Source organism: Neolamprologus multifasciatus, chromosome 23 (assembly GCF_963576455.1).
Source record: "Neolamprologus multifasciatus chromosome 23, fNeoMul1.2, whole genome shotgun sequence".
In the NCBI taxonomy this organism is placed as follows: Eukaryota; Metazoa; Chordata; class Actinopteri; order Cichliformes; family Cichlidae; genus Neolamprologus; species Neolamprologus multifasciatus.
In genome coordinates, this window is record NC_140460.1 from 40,477,847 (window position 1) to 40,497,096 (window position 19,250).

General features: G+C 43.4%; 1 protein-coding gene across 5 annotated transcripts in view; it reads right to left on the minus strand.

Annotated features, from left to right (window-relative positions):
• Positions 1 to 19,250, minus strand: part of LOC146492342 (ribonuclease inhibitor-like) — a 58,307-nt gene that overhangs the window by 18,878 nt on the left and 20,179 nt on the right. For 2 of the 5 annotated variants that reach the window (XM_085150978.1, XM_085150979.1), the window contains exons 5-8: positions 17,179 to 17,352; positions 8,136 to 8,312; positions 5,852 to 6,028; positions 3,549 to 3,746 (exon numbers count right to left, since the gene is read on the minus strand). In XM_085150978.1, the coding sequence (XP_085007104.1) occupies positions 3,549 to 3,746; positions 5,852 to 6,028; positions 8,136 to 8,312; positions 17,179 to 17,352 (726 nt within the window). Of the gene's footprint in view, positions 1 to 3,548; positions 3,747 to 5,851; positions 6,029 to 7,176; positions 8,313 to 9,312; positions 17,353 to 19,250 lie in introns of those variants that run through there. The other 3 variants (XM_085150981.1, XM_085150980.1, XM_085150982.1) reach the window with 2 other exon arrangements.

Consider the following 19,250-nt stretch of genomic DNA (forward strand, 5'->3'; position numbering starts at 1 on the left):
TCAGTTGTACAGCGGTCTTTCTTCAAACTGAGGCTTTTATCTAAGGTGAGATCATTTATATCTTTTAAAAACCTTGAACGGGCAATCCACGTTTTCATGACATCCCAGCTGGATTATTGTAACTCCTTATATGTTGGAGTTAGTGGGACCTGCCTGGCAAGACTGCAGCTGGTCCAGAAAGCTGCAGCTCGTCTTCTGACACAAGCTCAAAGACATTTATCGTCCCAACAACCATATATACGCTGGTCCCTCGCTGTAACACAGTTCACCTTTGGCGGCCTCGCTGTTTCGCTGATCTTTTTTGTGCAATTTTGCATGCTTTTGTTTTTTACAGTGCGTTGTGTTCTGCGTCCTGATTGGCTGTAGACCATTGTCAGCCAATCTCGTGCCGTGTCTCCTGTACAGTACAGAATGTGTTCAAATTTACAGCAGTGTGACTCTGCAGTGCTGCACTGTATGTTTGTACGTTTTGTCCCCAACAAACAACAATGATGACGAGACGTTTTGCACCTGTGGTAGCAGCCAAAGGCAGAGGAAGATGCTGACCATCATAGTTTCAACAAGGAGGCAAACAGGTTGTAACTGTCCACAACAAGAACATCGTAAGGATGGAGTCAGCTTTGGCTTTGTGGATCAGTGACCGCAGGAAAAAGAACATCGTGCTGGACACCAACATTATCTGCATAAAAACTCAAAAGCTTTATGAAACTTTACCTGACAGCGAGGAGCCCAGGCCATGGACGAGTGCTCCTCACACAGAACCAAGCTCATTTAATGCCAGCAAAGGCTGATTTGACACATTTCAGAAACACTTTGCTTTCATTCTTTAATAATGAACTTATTTTTCTATGAAGGTTTGAACTTTGTTTAAACAAGAGAGAAAAGCGTGAAAATGTTCACGCCTGTCTGAGAAAAGTGTAGAAAGTGTGCAGTGAGGGTTTAACTGCCTTAAAACTTCTATAATAATTGTAAAACATAAAGCTGCTACTTCATTCTGAGACTTATTTTTAGAACGTAACTCGATAAACGAGCGACCGCAGTAATGTATTGTGTTTATTTTGAAAACTCTCAACAGGATCTTCAGATTTATTTTGAAAGGTTTATCTGGAAAACACACAAACACATAACCAGGAAACAAAGAGCGTGATATGAAACGATAGACGTTTTCATATGGTCATCATATATACATCGTTCTATCGAACAGCCCCAGCTCCTGCTGTCAGTCTCTGTAAATCTGCTCTTAAAACACATTTGTATTCACTGGCTTTTAATACAGCATGAGAGTTATTTGATATTTGATGTGTGATATTAATGTTATGAGTTATTTTAATAGTTATTTTGGATTCTTGTACAGCACTGTGGTCAACGCTGCTGTTGTAATTAATGTGCTATAAACACATAAACAATCTGCAGTTAAACATCCAAAACTAAAGATGTGATCGCTGCCTTTAGAAAATGTGCTGATGCACAAGATATCAGCTCCATTAAGGTGGAATGTGGCCGTGTTAGAAACATGTTGCAAGAAGTTTGAAGCTGAAACTGTGAAGCTGAGAGTGAAAGAGCTCCAGCGTCTGTCACAGGAAACTTTTTTATTTCCACACTGATGAAAGCATCAAGCTTTGATTTCCTGCTGCTTTTATTGAGTCACACTGTGAAACTGAGCCACAGCTGAACCAGCATCCCTGCACAGCAGACACTTACAGCGCTTGGCTGCTTCCATTGAACCCTCTGCACAGAGCTTCAGTTTCCTCTTCTGGTCCCAAAGTGCAGAACAACAAGGTTTCAAACAGCTTTGTTCCAGCAGCATCAGCCACAGACATGCAGAGAGAATCCTTTGGTTGTGTTGTGTGTTTGCATATCTGCTGTCTGTGTTGCTTTGTGAGGATGGATCATCTACTGCAGCTCCAGATAAACAAGCTGGACCTGAACCTGGTAGCTTCACTTAGAAGACACTTGTGACGGGAACGTGTGAGAAGTTTTGTGCAGACAAGTGTGGATTTAGAGTGTGGGACGAGCTCTCCACAGTCTTTGTGGAGATCCACATTCTGCATACTGCCTGTGAGAAGCTGCAGACATTTGTCCTCCAAATCCACTGAGCAGCTGCTCGTGGTGGTATTAGCTTCATGTGTGCGTGTTAGCATGAAGCCTCGGTCACACTCTGCTGTGGACACGGTCACGGACAGCTGGACGCCTGATGGACGAGTCGTCCTTCCTGTTAAACTTCTTTGAGCATGAGAATAGCATGAGAAGCTCAGTGGACACTGTTCAGTGTTTTAACTCTCGCTTTCACTTCAGCTTCACTAACAACAGCACAAGCAGAGCAGCCCACTGCCTGCATGGCTGGGACAGCGCCCCCTGGTGACTGTAAACCACTACAACATGTAGACGGCCGTCTGCAGGCTGGATGTAGCACCACCGCAGAGACGTGCTGCAGCTCTGTTTAGTTACCCAGCTGACAGCAGAGGCTGATCCTCTTCTGCCCAGTAAAACTTTGGTTTTCCTCATGTGAGTGTTAATGATGCACAAAGACTGTGAGTGCAAAGAGGGAGCGAGGAGGATGACAGAGAGATGGTACAGGAGCATCAAGAACCCGGCGAGGAAATGAGCAGAAGGACTTGAAGCTTTCACAGAGACGTGTTTGACTGGACACCACCAGGACAGACTTTTAATCCCAGGATTTGGATGAGCTTTCTGTCTTCATGGTCACAAATGATGCTGTAACTCTGTGACTGTCCTGGAACTGTCAGCAGTGTGGTTACGTCCTTTTGACCTGAGTTTCCACAGCTCTTATAACAGCAGTGTACATTCAGACTGAGACACGCTTCAGTCTGTATGGACCTGTTTCTGTAGCTGCCACCATCATCCTACATGTTTGTACATCAGCTTATCAAATCCTGTCTGCTGTCTTCATTTATTACTCTTCACCTGCTTCACTGTCACTGTGTGGGCGGAGCGCCTGAGCCCCGCCCACAAAGTGACAGCTCCTCTCTGGAGCTAAACTTCTGCTTCATCTCCGCCTCTTTTCTTCATCCTCCACCTCACTTTTCTCTTCTTCAGTGTTCTGCAGCCACGGAGCCTCACAGTCGTTAGCACGCCCATACCTGAGCAGCTAGCATTACCCAGCATGCCGTGCAGCAGTGTCAGTTTGTAAATGTGCAAGAATTCCTGCTCCAAACTGTTTCACAGAGTGCTGTGTGCTGTGACCTTTGACCTGCTAAAGACAGTCAGCTGTGGATTATTCATTGTTGTGTCTGATACTTAGAACTGTGAGGAAGAAGCTACACAGTTAATCAGGGTCCCCTCTCTCTGAATCAGGAAAGGTGGGCAGGCCGCGAGTGGGCCGCGGGCCATACGTTGAGTATCACTGTTTGAAATGTGAACATTGTTCTGCTGCAGTCAATGGACTAAACCAGAGAAGAAGAAAACAGACTTTACCATGAAGATCCTCAGTGTGGATCAGTATAATATCAGCCTGATGTCTGCAGTTTAGTGTCAGCACAACTTTCACATCATATTCATCTCAGCACAACTAAAACATGCTGACTGACCTCAGAGTTTCAAGTTTACATCCTGGACTCTCCAGGAAACCACACAGATGCTTCACTCCTGCATCCTGCAGCTTGTTCTTAGTCGAAAGGTGGGAGTAGTCAGTACTCAGGTCCAGCTGTCTCAGATGGGAGGGGTTGGACTTCAGTGCTGCTGCCAGATAATCACAGCTGATCTCTGACAAACCACAGTCCTTCAATCTGTATAAAGAATGAAAGATGTAAGTTTATTAGACAAAGTGCTTGAAATCATTCAGTGTTTCATCATCTGTTCAGAGCTGAAGAAGGTTCAGAAAGTAGAAGTTTAGAAAATGGAAACTCCAAACAGCTGAAGCCAACAGGAAGCAGCTTCAAACAAACACAACAAGAGAAAAAACTGAATGTTTCACATTAAAGTCGTACATTTCTCATAAAAACAGGAAAAAGACTTGAAAAAGTCGTGTTTTTCCTTCCAGGAACCACATGGCTTCACTTTTAAATGTGAAGTGTGAAAGAAATGGACATATTTGAAGTCCAACACCTTTTTCCAGTCACATTATTAAAGCAGACAAACTACAAGCTCATTTTCATTCCAACAAGTCATCTTCTGACCTGGACTAACAACACTGGTCTCTATGTGCAGCTGGCTGTGAGACCAGTGTTCAGGGAGCGTCTACAAAGTGCAAAACTGAAAGAACATCACAAACTCATTTGCTTCCAGCACTTTCACACAAACATCTACTGTCATTATTGTCACCAAACTCTGTGGATCCTTTATTGCAAATTCAAATGGGATCAAATGGTCAGACAAAAGAGGGTTATGAGGAAATATGATGAAATGTTGTGTATTAGCAGCAAGTTATTGAATCTTTTTCCTCAGAAACCAAAAAAAATGATTGACAAACATGTTTTTACAAACTCAGTGTTGCACTTGGATCAGCAGGATAAGCTGATGTTTAAAGGCATTTGAGTCTCGCTGTATGAGAGTCCAGTTATTAATCAATATTTATGGATGATGTTCTTTCAGTGTTGCACTTTGTAGACGCTCCCTGAGCCTCACAGCCAGCTGCACATGGACCTGCTGACATTACCCAGCATTAGAGGCGGCTGTAAAAAAATAATGTTCCCATTTAAATGGTTTTAATTTGAATAAAACGATGTTGATTCATTCAATCCTGAATCAATGTTTAATATAAATGTATTTTGCCAGAATCTCAGGTTAAAGCTCACAAACTATTTCAACAAGCAGCAAACAGCTAAAACAGTAAATGAGAGCAGCTAAACACACAAAGATGGAAACACAGAGCGTGGATCGTTCACTCGACGGCACGTACACGGACACGCCGTCGGGGCTGAAAGTGGACAGCTCACAGATCCTGAAGCTGCAGGTTTCATCTGTCTCCAACCAAAACTGAGTGAAGCAGCAGCAAAAGAAGATCCAAACTCTGCTTCACGTTTGATAAATATGCTCATGAATTCTCTCTGACTTTGGCTGTTCCTGCCTGCACAGCTCTCTCTCTCTCAGTGTACTCCAAGAACAGCTTCAAACATCTGTTTCTGCATCATTCACTGTTTATTAGCCACCAGTCTGCTGTTGTGTTCAGTGCTGTCGGCCTCTGACAGTAAAGCCTCATTTCTGCTGTTCCATGGAAACTTTTTAAAATGATGACAGATTACAAACTCTCAGCTGTGTCTGTAATCAAACCTCTGTAACTTTGCTTCACTTCAGCAGCATCAGCTCATGTTCACATGTTGATTCATGGTTTGCTTCAGTTTTTGATCGACTGCAGAATATTTTGAAGGTTATCTGCTATAAAAAGCCAGAGGAGGAAAATCTGCTTCATGTGTTTCTGTTTGATCCTCAGTGACTTTGACACAAAGGCCTCTGCTGTGATGATCACACCTCTGATCAAGTCTCACAGTGTCACAACTGATAAATGATCAGAGTTCGAATATTTCTGACTGTCTGCTGTGTGCCGTGACCTTTGACCTGCTAAAGACAGTCAGCTGTGGATTATTCATTGTTGTGTCTGATACTTAGAACTGTGAGGAAGAAGCTACACAGTTAATCAGGGTCCCCTCTCTCTGAATCAGGAAAGGTGGGCAGGCCGCGTGTGGGCCGCGGGCCATACGTTGAGTATCACTGTTTGAAATGTGAACATTGTTCTGCTGCAGTCAATGGACTAAACCAGAGAAGAAGAAAACAGACTTTACCATGAAGATCCTCAGTGTGGATCAGTATAATATCAGCCTGATGTCTGCAGTTTAGTGTCAGCACAACTTTCACATCATATTCATCTCAGCACAACTAAAACATGCTGACTGACCTCAGAGTTTCAAGTTTACATCCTGGACTCTCCAGGAAACCACACAGATGCTTCACTCCTGGATCCTGCAGTTTTTTGTTGGAGCTCAGGTCCAGCTGTTTCAGATGGGAGGGGTTGGACTTCAGTGCTGCTGCCAGATAATCACAGCTGATCTCTGACAAACCACAGTCCTTCAATCTGTATAAAGAATGAAAGATGTAAGTTTATTAGACAAAGTGCTTGAAATCATTCAGTGTTTCATCATCTGTTCAGAGCTGAAGAAGGTTCAGAATGTAGAAGTTTAGAAAATGGAAACTCCAAACAGCTGAAGCCAACAGGAAGCAGCTTCAAACAAACACAACAAGAGAAAAAACTCTGAATGTTTCACATTAAAGTCGTACATTTCTCATAAAAACAGGAAAAAGACTTGAAAAAGTCGTGTTTTTCCTTCCAGGAACCACATGGCTTCACTTTTAAAGGTGAAGTGAGAAAGAAATGGACATATTTGAAGTCCAACACCTTTTTCCAGTCACATTATTAAAGCAGACAAACTACAAGCTCATTTTCATTCCAACAAGTCATCTTCTAACCTGGACTAACAACACTGGTCTCTATGTGCAGCTGGCTGTGAGACCAGTGTTCAGGGAGCGTCTACAAAGTGCAAAACTGAAAGAACATCACACACTCATTTGCTTCCAGCACTTTCACACAAACATCTACTGTCATTATTGTCACCAAACTCTGTGGATCCTTTATTGCAAATTCAAATGGGATCAAATGGTCAGACAAAAGAGGGTTATGAGGAAATATGATGAAATGTTGTGTATTAGCAGCAAGTTATTGAATCTTTTTCCTCAGAAACCAAAAAAAATGATTGACAAACATGTTTTTACAAACTCAGTGTTGCACTTGGATCAGCAGGATAAGCTGATGTTTAAAGGCATTTGAGTCTCGCTGTATGAGAGTCCAGTTATTACTCAATATTTATGGATGATGTTCTTTCAGTGTTGCACTTTGTAGACGCTCCCTGAGCCTCACAGCCAGCTGCACATGGACCAGCTGACATTACCCAGCATTAGAGGCGGCTGTAAAAAAATAATGTTCCCATTTAAATGGTTTTAATTTGAATAAAACGATGTTGATTCATTCAATCCTGAATCGATGTTTAATATAAATGTGTTTTGCCAGAATCTCAGGTTAAAGCTCACAAACTATTTCAACAAGCAGCAAACAGCTAAAACAGTAAATGAGAGCAGCTAAACACACAAATATGGAAACACAGAGCGTGGATCGTTCACTCGACGGCACGTACACGGACACGCCGTCGGGGCTGAAAGTGGACAGCTCACAGATCCTGAAGCTGCAGGTTTCATCTGTCTCCAACCAAAACTGAGTGAACCAGCAGCAAAAGAAGATCCAAACTCTGCTTCACGTTTGATAAATATGCTCATGAATTCTCTCTGACTTTGGCTGTTCCTGCCTGCACAGCTCTCTCTCTCTCAGTGTACTCCAAGAACAGCTTCAAACATCTGTTTCTGCATCATTCACTGTTTATTAGCCACCAGTCTGCTGTTGTGTTCAGTGCTGTCGGCCTCTGACAGTAAAGCCTCATTTCTGCTGTTCCATGGAAACTTTTTAAAATGATGACAGATTACAAACTCTCAGCTGTGTCTGTAATCAAACCTCTGTAACTTTGCTTCACTTCAGCAGCATCAGCTCATGTTCACATGTTGATTCATGGTTTGCTTCAGTTTTTGATCGACTGCAGAATATTTTGAAGGTTATCTGCTATAAAAAGCCAGAAGAGGAAAATCTGCTTCATGTGTTTCTGTTTGATCATCAGTGACTTTGACACAAAGGCCTCTGCTGTGATGATCACACCTCTGATCAAGTCTCACAGTGTCACAACTGATAAATGATCAGAGTTAGAATATTTCTGACTGTCTGCTGTGTGCCGTGACCTTTGACCTGCTAAAGACAGTCAGCTGTGGATTATTCATTGTTGTGTCTGATACTTAGAACTGTGAGGAAGAAGCTACACAGTTAATCAAGGTCCCCTCTCTCTGAATTAGGAAAGGTGGGCAGGCCGCGTGTGGGCCGCGGGCCATACGTTGAGTATCACTGTTTGAAATGTGAACATTGTTCTGCTGCAGTCAATGGACTAAACCAGAGAAGAAGAAAACAGACTTTACCATGAAGATCCTCAGTGTGGATCAGTATAATATCAGCCTGATGTCTGCAGTTTAGTGTCAGCACAACTTTCACATCATATTCATCTCAGCACAACTAAAACATGCTGACTGACCTCAGAGTTTCAAGTTTACATCCTGGACTCTCCAGGAAACCACACAGATGCTTCACTCCTGGATCCTGCAGCTTGTAGTTGCTGTACAGGTGCAGCTGTCTCAGATGGGAGGGGTTGGACTTCAGTGCTGCTGCCAGATAATCACAGCTGATCTCTGACAAACCACAGTCCTTCAATCTGTATAAAGAATGAAAGATGTAAGTTTATTAGACAAAGTGCTTGAAATCATTCAGTGTTTCATCATCTGTTCAGAGCTGAAGAAGGTTCAGAATGTAGAAGTTTAGAAAATGGAAACTCCAAACAGCTGAAGCCAACAGGAAGCAGCTTCAAACAAACACAACAAGAGAAAAAACTCTGAATGTTTCACATTAAAGTCGTACATTTCTCATAAAAACAGGACAAAGACTTGAAAAAGTCGTGTTTTTCCTTCCAGGAAACACATGGCTTCACTTTTAAAGGTGAAGTGTGAAAGAAATGGACATATTGAAATCAATGATATCAAAGCTGGAATCAAATGAGTCCAAGTCTTCTCCTGATTCAGCATCACATTCATCTTTGCTCCTTGTTCTGCATCCCCACCATAAATATAAAGAGGCAAAACTCACATTTTCCAAAATCCTCTTTAAGCTTCGACAATAAAGGAAGATAGTTTTATACAAGTCTTTGTGGTTTTCTTGTCACCCAGATGCCCAAGTACTTAAACTTATTATAGCTGGGTTTAAAAGGGGCTAAAATACACAAAACTCCCCAGTTGTCGTGCAGATAGACTTTTCCTCGCTCTTCCCAAAATTCACTTTATATCCAGAAATTCTCCCAAATTCCTTTAGTATGCATTAAGGTGACCTTGAGGCTCTTAAAGGCGCCTATAAATAAAATGTATTATTATTATTATTGTAAGTCTATCCAAAAGTTTGTGGAGGCTGTTCGATGGGTTGGAAATAAAGAAAATCATGTCGTCGGCATAAAGAGAGACTTCATGTTCGATACCCCCTCGATGTTTTCCCTCAACACCAACACATTGTCTCAGAGCAACAGCTAGCGGTTCAATGGCAAAAAGGAGACAGAGGGCATCCCTGTCCTGGGGGGCAGATTATTGTTAGTCCGGACGGCTGTTAGAGGGGAGCAATACAATACTTTTATCCAAGACACAAAATTAAAGCCACATTTTTTAAGCGTATAAAAAAAATCCCATCTCACCCGATCCAACGCCTTTTCTGCGTCAAGCCAAATTACAGTTTCCAATGTATCACCTTTAACATGGGTATAAATTATATTTAATAGAGCTCTAATGTTAAAAAAAGAGTGCCTAATAAAGCCCGTCTGGTCTGGTGAAATAATGGAGGACAAATACTTGTGTAAGCGACGGGCCAACACTTGAGCCAGGATCTTGGTGTCTGTGTTGAACAAAGATATTAAACGACATGACCGACAATCTAAATGGTCTTTTTCCTGTTTTACAATTAAACACATCACTGCTTGATGCATTGTTGGAGGCAACGACTGTGAGAGGAAGGATTCTTCAAAAGTGGATTTTAAAAGTGAATTCAGTCGGTCAGAAAACTTTATGAAAAAATCAGATGGATACCCGTCGGGGCAGCAGATTTTCCAGACTGCATGCTCCGTACGGCCGTTTCAATTTCAACATTAGAGACAGGTTCCTCCAGACTAGCGATCGCATCTTCTCCCAAGGAGGGAATATCAAAAACCTTATTGAAATCATTGTAGATCTCAAGGATAGTTGGTTAGCTGTTCTTAGTCGTAGCTGGTGAGCTGATAACTCGCCTGTTTTTTCTCCATGTTCATAAGCGTAGCTGCAACTTTGACTCAGCCCGTTTTGTAGATATGAGATTGTATTCAGTTTGTCATTGTAACCGCTGTGTATATAATACATGCTCAGGAGAGTGGCTGTACACAGCATGTAGTTTAGTCATTTCATCAGCTAACTGAGAGAGGCGCTCGGTCGCTATTTTATTCTGTTTGGCACAAAATGAAATTATTTGGCCTCTCAGATGCTTTTAGAGATTCCCAAATGACTGATGATGACATCTCTGGGGTCTGATTGATAGAAAAAAAATCTCTTTGAGACCTTTTGTAACTGACAAACTCTTCATCTGCTAACAACACTGAGTTGAATCTCCATGGCTGATAGTTGGAGCAGGCATCAGGAATACACACTTAAAAAAAAAGAGGAGAAATCAGGAGTCTTATAATCACATTCTGTAACTAAAGGGAGACGTTTTTCTATACAAATATATGTTTTATGGACATTAGAAAAAAAGAGTATTGACGTGAAGCAGGATTATGAAATCTCCATACATCAGCCAGCCCATAATTATCAAGAAAGCTCTGAATGACGCATGGTGACTTTGGACTAAGTGTACTTTTGTGTGAACTGTGGTCCATAGCAGATAATGAGCAGTTTAGGTCTCCCTCAAAGATGATATTGTGTGATGACATATTGGGGAGCCGCGCAAAGACATTAGTGAAAAATCTGTGATCGTCCCAATTAGAGGCGTAGATATTTGCTAAGATCAAAGGAAAACCATAAACTATATTTTCTGCACTTAAAATCCTGTAATTTTCTCATAAATCGACAGTGCGCCTTATGGATGAATTCTGGTTGTGCTTACTGACCTCGAACCGATTTTATGTGCTACACGGCGCTCAGAAACCTTTCAAAAAATGTTTTGGTACGACTTTGCTCAGCTACGAGGCCGCACCGCTTGATGGATTGTTGGAGCATTACAGCTACGAGGAGCCTCGCGGAGTGATACGTACTCTGCTTCAACGTAATATTACTGTATTGAGTGTGTATAAGGACCATAAATGGCACCTGTAAGAGACACGGTTACAAAGAGGATTTCAAACTCCAGGCTGTCAGTCACGCAGGAGAACCTGGGAACAGAGCAGCTGCTTGTTATTATGCTCAGCGTCTGTTAGTTTACATTTTGACTGCACAATTGTGAGCTTTTTGTTATGCACAAAAACAACATTGTTTTCTATTATTTATGGAGCATTATTATTTAATAAATGCTGATCATTTATTTCTGAGTAATTGTTTCATGTACATCTACGCTGTATGTTAATAAATGTGCCTGTGTGAGATTTGGGACACAGCTTTGACTAAGAACTCTCCTTTTGTTCGTACTTTCTGGCTTTAAAAATATCGAGATATATATCGTATATCGCCATCCAGCTAAAGAATATCGAGATATGAACTTTGGGTCATATCGCCCAGTCGTAATATTGCAATAGGTTGTCCGTTAAACTCAAGCGGGGCTTGGGCCCTGGCACGGCGTAGCCACACAATCCTGGTAGTAGTGACGCTCGGCTATGACAGCGTGCGGGTTACCAGCTGGCTTTCTCAGGATAGGGCTCCTGTGTGAGCGGTCGACAATAACGTCTTTATCCATACCCAGCACTTCACGTAGTAGCACGGATACGGCCGTGGAGGAGCTCGAGTCCAGGCCCTCTGGGATCCCTATGATGTGGATGTTAGCTCTCCGCTTCCTGCCTTCATCACATTTATCCTTCAGGTCAGACAGCTCCTCCTTCATACTCTCTACTGTAGACTGCAGGGTGGTCACCTCATCGCTCCACATTGACAGCCCATCCTCAGCTTCTTTCACTGTAACCTTTACTCCATCAACTTCGCCGCACGTCGCCGCCATGCTGTTAGCGATCTCATTTCTCAGTCCTTGCACGTCAGCCCTTATATTGTCAAAATCTTCTGTCAATGCATTTCTGAGTTCTTCTTTTAACTGCGTACTAATGTCCTCTTTAATGGATTGAAGAAGCTCCAGTTTTAGAGCAGTAGGATCCACATCACGTGCGTCTGTTGAGTCTGCTCTTCAGCGGCCGTAGAGCTGGACGCTGCCCTTTGGCCATCATCGATACTCTCGCCCGAGATCGCACCGGGGCTAAAATATTCACCTGCTCAGCTGTTTTTGATCAGTTTGAGCCTGTGTGGTTTGATCAGGTGGAGGAACGATGTGATGCTATAAAGACATCATCTTGTCCAAATGATGTTGTTCCAACACGTGTTTAAAAAGATTTTAAAGGTTGTTGGTTCCGACATCTTAGCGATTTTTAACAGCAGTCTTAGTTCAGGTGTTGTACAGCCTGTTTTAAACATGCTGTTGTACAGCCTGTACTAAAAACCTGATCTGGATCCTCTGTCCGCTCAAACTTCAGGCCTATTTCAAAGCTTCCCTTCCTGTCGAAGATTTTGTAAAAGATTATATTTGTTCAGCTGCAATCTGTTGTAAAGGTTTCAGTCTGGTTTTAAAGCTCTTCACAGCACTGAAACTGCACTTTGAAAAGTTCTTAATGATCTTTAATCAGCCACTGATCAGGAGACTCAGCTGTGCTTTTGGATCTGACCGCTGCCTTTGACACTGTTGACCACAGCATCTTGATCTCACCATTGGAGCATGGCGGCATCAAGGGCGCTCTATTAGACTGGTTCAGCTCTTTTATTAAATCGCATTATTACATTTGGGGCTTATATTTGACAGCAATGTGACCTTTGAAAAACAGCTGAGCTCAGTTGTACAGCGGTCTTTCTTCAAACTGAGGCTTTTATCTAAGGTGAGATCATTTATATCTTTTAAAAACCTTGAACGGGCGATCCACGTTTTCATGACATCCCAGCTGGATTATTGTAACTCCTTATATGTTGGAGTTAGTGGGACCTGCCTGGCAAGACTGCAGCTGGTCCAGAAAGCTGCAGCTCGTCTTCTGACACAAGCTCAAAGACATTTATCGTCCCAACAACCATATATACGCTGGTCCCTCGCTGTAACACAGTTCACCTTTGGCGGCCTCGCTGTTTCGCTGATCTTTTTTGTGCAATTTTGCATGCTTTTGTTTTTTACAGTGCGTTGTGTTCTGCGTCCTGATTGGCTGTAGACCATTGTCAGCCAATCTCGTGCCGTGTCTCCTGTACAGTACAGAATGTGTTCAAATTAACAGCAGTGTGACTCTGCAGTGCTGCACTGTATGTTTGTACGTTTTGTCCCAACAAACAACAATGATGACGAGACGTTTTGCACCTGTGGTAGCAGCCAAAGGCAGAGGAAGATGCTGACCATCATAGTTTCAACAAGGAGGCAAACAGGTTGTAACTGTCCACAACAAGAACATCGTAAGGATGGAGTCAGCTTTGGCTTTGTGGATCAGTGACCGCAGGAAAAAGAACATCGTGCTGGACACCAACATTATCTGCATAAAAACTCAAAAGCTTTATGAAACTTTACCTGACAGCGAGGAGCCCAGGCCATGGACGAGTGCTCCTCACACAGAACCAAGCTCATTTAATGCCAGCAAAGGCTGATTTGACACATTTCAGAAACACTTTGCTTTCATTCTTTAATAATGAACTTATTTTTCTATGAAGGTTTGAACTTTGTTTAAACAAGAGAGAAAAGTGTGAAAATGTTCACGCCTGTCTGAGAAAAGTGTAGAAAGTGTGCAGTGAGGGTTTAACTGCCTTAAAACTTCTATAATAATTGTAAAACATAAAGCTGCTACTTCATTCTGAGACTTATTTTTAGAACGTAACTCGATAAACGAGCGACCGCAGTAATGTATTGTGTTTATTTTGAAAACTCTCAACAGGATCTTCAGATTTATTTTGAAAGGTTTATCTGGAAAACACACAAACACATAACCAGGAAACAAAGAGCGTGATATGAAACGATAGACGTTTTCATATGGTCATCATATATACATCGTTCTATCGAACAGCCCCAGCTCCTGCTGTCAGTCTCTGTAAATCTGCTCTTAAAACACATTTGTATTCACTGGCTTTTAATACAGCATGAGAGTTATTTGATATTTGATGTGTGATATTAATATTATGAGTTATTTTAATAGTTATTTTGGATTCTTGTACAGCACTGTGGTCAACGCTGCTGTTGTAATTAATGTGCTATAAACACAAACAATCTGCAGTTAAACATCCAAAACTAAAGATGTGATCGCTGCCTTTAGAAAATGTGCTGATGCACAAGATATCAGCTCCATTAAGGTGGAATGTGGCCGTGTTAGAAACATGTTGGAAGAAGTTTGAAGCTGAAACTGTGAAGCTGAGAGTGAAAGAGCTCCAGCGTCTGTCACAGGAAACTTTCTTATTTCCACACTGATGAAAGCATCAAGCTTTGATTTCCTGCTGCTTTTATTGAGTCACACTGTGAAACTGAGCCACAGCTGAACCAGCATCCCTGTACAGCAGACACTTACAGCGCTTGGCTGCTTCCATTGAACCCTCTGCACAGAGCTTCAGTTTCCTCTTCTGGTCCCAAAGTGCAGAACAACAAGGTTTCAAACAGCTTCGTTCCAGCAGCATCAGCCACAGACATGCAGAGAGAATCCTTTGGTTGTGTTGTGTGTTTGCATATCTGCTGTCTGTGTTGCTTTGTGAGGATGGATCATCTACTGCAGCTCCAGATAAACAAGCTAGACCTGAACCTGGTAGCTTCACTTAGAAGACACTTGTGACGGGAACGTGTGAGAAGTTTTGTGCAGACAAGTGTGGATTTAGAGTGTGGGACGAGCTCTCCACAGTCTTTGTGGAGATCCACATTCTGCATACTGCCTGTGAGAAGCTGCAGACATTTGTCCTCCGAATCCACTGAGCAGCTGCTCGTGGTGGTATTAGCTTCATGTGTGCGTGTTAGCATGAAGCCTCGGTCACACTCTGCTGTGGACACGGTCACGGACAGCTGGACGCCTGATGGACGAGTCGTCCTTCCTGTTAAACTTCTTTGAGCATGAGAATAGCATGAGAAGCTCAGTGGACACTGTTCAGTGTTTTAACTCTCGCTTTCACATCAGCTTCACCAACAACAGCACAAGCAGAGCAGCCCACTGCCTGCATGGCTGGGACAGCGCCCCCTGGTGACTGTAAACCACTACAACATGTAGACGGCCGTCTGCAGGCTGGATGTAGCACCACCGCAGAGACGTGCTGCAGCTCTGTTTAGTTACCCAGCTGACAGCAGAGGCTGTAGTTTACTGTTACCAACATGGAAAACTGAAGCTTCATCAGCTGGAGCTACAGAGCTGGAGAACAAAGGAGACTGAGAGGCCAGAATGATGTGGGAGGAAACATCAAGAGCCTGTTTGAAAGGAGACACATGTGGATGCTGTGCCAGTCTGTGGTCTGTCAGAAGTCAGCTGAGTCACACTGCAAGAAGCTGCAGAATCTCAGAGGAGGAGATTTGGAAGTGTTTGTGGGACAAACTGGACTCAAAGAAAGAAGATGTTTGTGAAGTCTTTGGTGGAGGTGAGCAGTGTGAAGCAGAACACATGTAGATGAATCAGGAGGTCAGCATCAGTGTCTCCTTGTGGTGGACGGTAAAAGAATCAGAGCCAACGCTCCCGTCCACCCTCGGCATGAAGCAGTGCTGTTTCTGAAACAGGAGGACAAGTCCAGAGAAGACAGAGGAAGCAAAGATGAGGGTGGGACAGGACAGCAGGACTTCCTTCAGACCTGCAGCTCCATCACACTGCTGTAGGTCCTCTTCATCACACATGTACCTGCAGCCTGTCTTCAAGTCCAGGAGTCACCTCCACACAGTGTAGAAGCCTCCTGTGCAGACCATGGAGTCCAGCCTCTGTCAGGGAAGTCGGCACTAAAGCCTGAAAGACTTCAATCTGTCTCTGCTCCACCCGAGAAAGACCAGCACCGTACTTGTTGTGCATTCAAGGAGGGAGCATCAGCACTGCATCGTGGGAACAACACCGCAGGAACAAAGACACAGCACGGCCAATGAAGGACGAGGACAAAGGAAAGGTGAGTGAGAAGACCCCGGTGGTGTGGACGGACCTGCAGGGGCTCCAAGACTGAGGAGCAGAGACGTCCATGTACCAGCTGAGGATGCTGCAGTGATCCAGGGAGCTCGGTCCAATCTGAGGCCGTGTGAACTACGTGGACCACAGTTTCTTCACAGACTTCAGCCACGTGAACATCTGGAGATCCAACAGTGCACGAGCTGTGAGCCATCAGCTGTTTCTCTCATCAGCTGCTGTAATGAGAGCTGCTGGAATCATCTCGAGCAGCAGGAAATCACTGATGTTGTTTCTAACCAAAGATATGGGACTGAGCTCCGCTGAGCTCCTTCTACTTTCATCCAGATAGAAACTGCTACAGTCTGCTGATTATTGCTTTGCCTCCATCACACGAGCTCTTTATCCTGTTCTTCACTCTCATTGGTTCTTTGTCTGCTTGTTTTTACAACAGTCTTCTGATTGGTCAAAGAAGACAATCAGCTGTGACTAAATGTAGCTCCTACAGCAGTGATGGGAATAACTACTGAAGCTAATCCAGTATCAAAGCTCAGGAATCAGCAGCTCCCACCTCGTTTTCTTTCAACAACTATTTTTAGCTGCTGTGTTTCTGTGTTTCTGCAGACCTCAGACATCCTGCTGCTCTGGACAACTTTTTCATTCTTTTTTTATCATTATTTTGCTTTTCTTTTATTATTATGTTATATGTATTAATATGTGAAACACTTATTCTTTGTGCTTTTGCTTTGCTCCTGTCAAACTGCTTTAATAAAATCTGCTGCAGTCTAAACTGTGGACGTTCCCTTTTTAACCCTTTGTGAAACAATAAAGGTTTAAATCAAAGTATTCATCTATGTTAGTGTTTAATGCGTCTAATAGGTTGCTTTGGCCTTTCCCAGTAATATCTTCCCTTGGAGTCTGTGGTCCAGGCTTCTAAAACCATCCCAGGTTAACAAGAACTACAATCTAGAGGAGAGCTGCCATAACAGGTGTGACTGATGAGATCTGACCTGCAAGGTTACTCAGGTTTGTTTGTATCAGGACAAGCAGGGAAGACACCTGGACGTCAAAGTAGTTAGAGCTGGGCGAGTGTCCTCACCCACATCGGCTTCACAACTCTGCATCATCTACTGAGTAAGACTCAGAGGATCAGAGATTAGAAGGTCTACAAAGAGCTGAACCAGACTTCCTGTATAAAGGTTTTAGTTCCACAGATCGACAGTGTCAGCACAACTAAAACGTGGAGACTGACCTCAGAGTTTCAATTTGATGTTGTGGATTCTCCAGAAGAACACACAGCTGCTTCACTCCTGAATCCTTCAGCTCGTTGGAGCTCAGGTCCACCTCTCTGGGATACGAAGGGTTGAGCTTCAGCACTGCTTCCAGATAATCACAGCTGATCTCTGACAAATCACAGCGCTCCAATCTGTATAAAGAATGAAAGATGTAAGTTTATTAGACAAAGTGCTTGAAATCATTCAGTGTTTCATCATCTGTTCAGAGCTGAAGAAGGTTCAGAATGTAGAAGTTTAGAAAATGGAAACTCCAAACAGCTGAAGCCAACAGGAAGCAGCTTCAAACAAACACAACAAGAGAAAAAACTCTGAATGTTTCACATTAAAGTCGTACATTTCTAACAAGAGTATTTTAAAGACAGCGTCACTGATGATCATCTTCTGCCCAGTAAAACTTTGGTTTTCCACATGTGAGTGTTAATGATGCACAAAGACTGTGAGTGCAAAGAGGGAGCGAGGAGGATGACAGAGAGATGGTACAGGAGCATCAAGAACCCGGCGAGGAAATGAGCAGAAGGACTTTGGAGCCTGTTGGATTGAAGCTTTCACAGAGACGTGTTTGACTGGACACCACCAGGACAGACTTTTAATCCCAGGATTTGAATGAGCTTTCTGTCTTTATGGTCACAAATGATGCTGTAACTCTGTGACTGTCCTGGAACTGTCAGCAGTGTGGTTACGTCCTTTTGACCTGAGTTTCCACAGCTCTTATAACAGCAGTGTACATTCAGACTGAGACACTCTTCAGTCTGTATGGACCTGTTTCTGTAGCTGCCACCATCATCCTACATGTTTGTACATCAGCTTATCAAATCCTGTCTGCTGTCTTCATTTATTACTCTTCAGTTTCAGTTTTCAGTTTTATTTGTCATATGCAAGTTAGCACAGGGTCAACATAGCAATGAAATGTGTTTGATGAGCAGCAGTCACTCAGCACTCGGGGGGGGGGGGGGGGGGGGGGGGGGGGGCAGATGGGATATTGCACAGAAACAGAAATGAGCAGCAGAAAATTACAGTATTGCACTTTTTAAATATAAATATCAATAACAATAAAGTGAAGTCACAAGTGCAGATTAAACAGAGTACTTGTGAAGCTGCAAGGTAGCTTCTGAGTGCGTCCTGTGCAGTGTGTGTGTATTTAAGTGTTGTGGTTGAGGTGTCGTATGGCTTGATGGTAGAAACTGTTTTTAAGTCTTGTAGTCGGAGCAGACAGACTCCTGTAACGTCTGCCAGATGGTAACAAGGAGAACAGCCGATGGGCTGCTGTGGTCCTTGATGATGCTGTGTGCTTTACAGAGGCATCGCTGGAGATAAATATCCTGAATGGCAGGAAGCCTCGTGCCAGTGATGTGCTCTGCTGCCTTCACCACCCTCTGTAGTGATTTACGGCTGCTGGCAGAGCAGCTTCCGTACCAAACTGTGATGCAGCTTGTCAGCAAGCTCTCAATTTCAGACCTGTAAAAATTTGAGGTGATGTTGGCGTTCATGCTAAACTTCCTCAGCCTCCTCAGGAAGTAAAGCCGCTGGCGAGCCTTCCTGATAGCAGTGTCTGTGTGAAGTGTCCAGGAGAAGTCCTCTGTGATGTTGACTCCAAGGAATTTGAAGCTGCTGACCCTTTCGACCTTGACACCGTTGATGTGGATGGGCTGGTGTTCCCTGACTGGTCGTTTCCGGCAGTCCACTATCATTTCTCTAGTTTTGCTGATGTTGAGAGTCAGGTTATTTTCCAGACACCACTCGTACAGCGCCATCACCTCCTCTCTATAGGTCGTCTCATCATTGCCTGTGATGAGGCCTATGATGGTTGTGTCATCAGCAAACTTGATGATGTTGCACTCGTGTTTAGCAACACAGTCGTGTGTGAACAGGGAATATAGGAGGGGGCTAAGCACACAACCCTGTGGCGTACCTGTGTTTAGGATGAGTGGTGAGGAGGTGTGCTTACCAACTTTCACCACCTGGGGCCTGTTTGTGAGGAAGTTTAGAATCCATCTGCAGATTGGTGTTTCCAGCCCAAGGTCGACGAGCT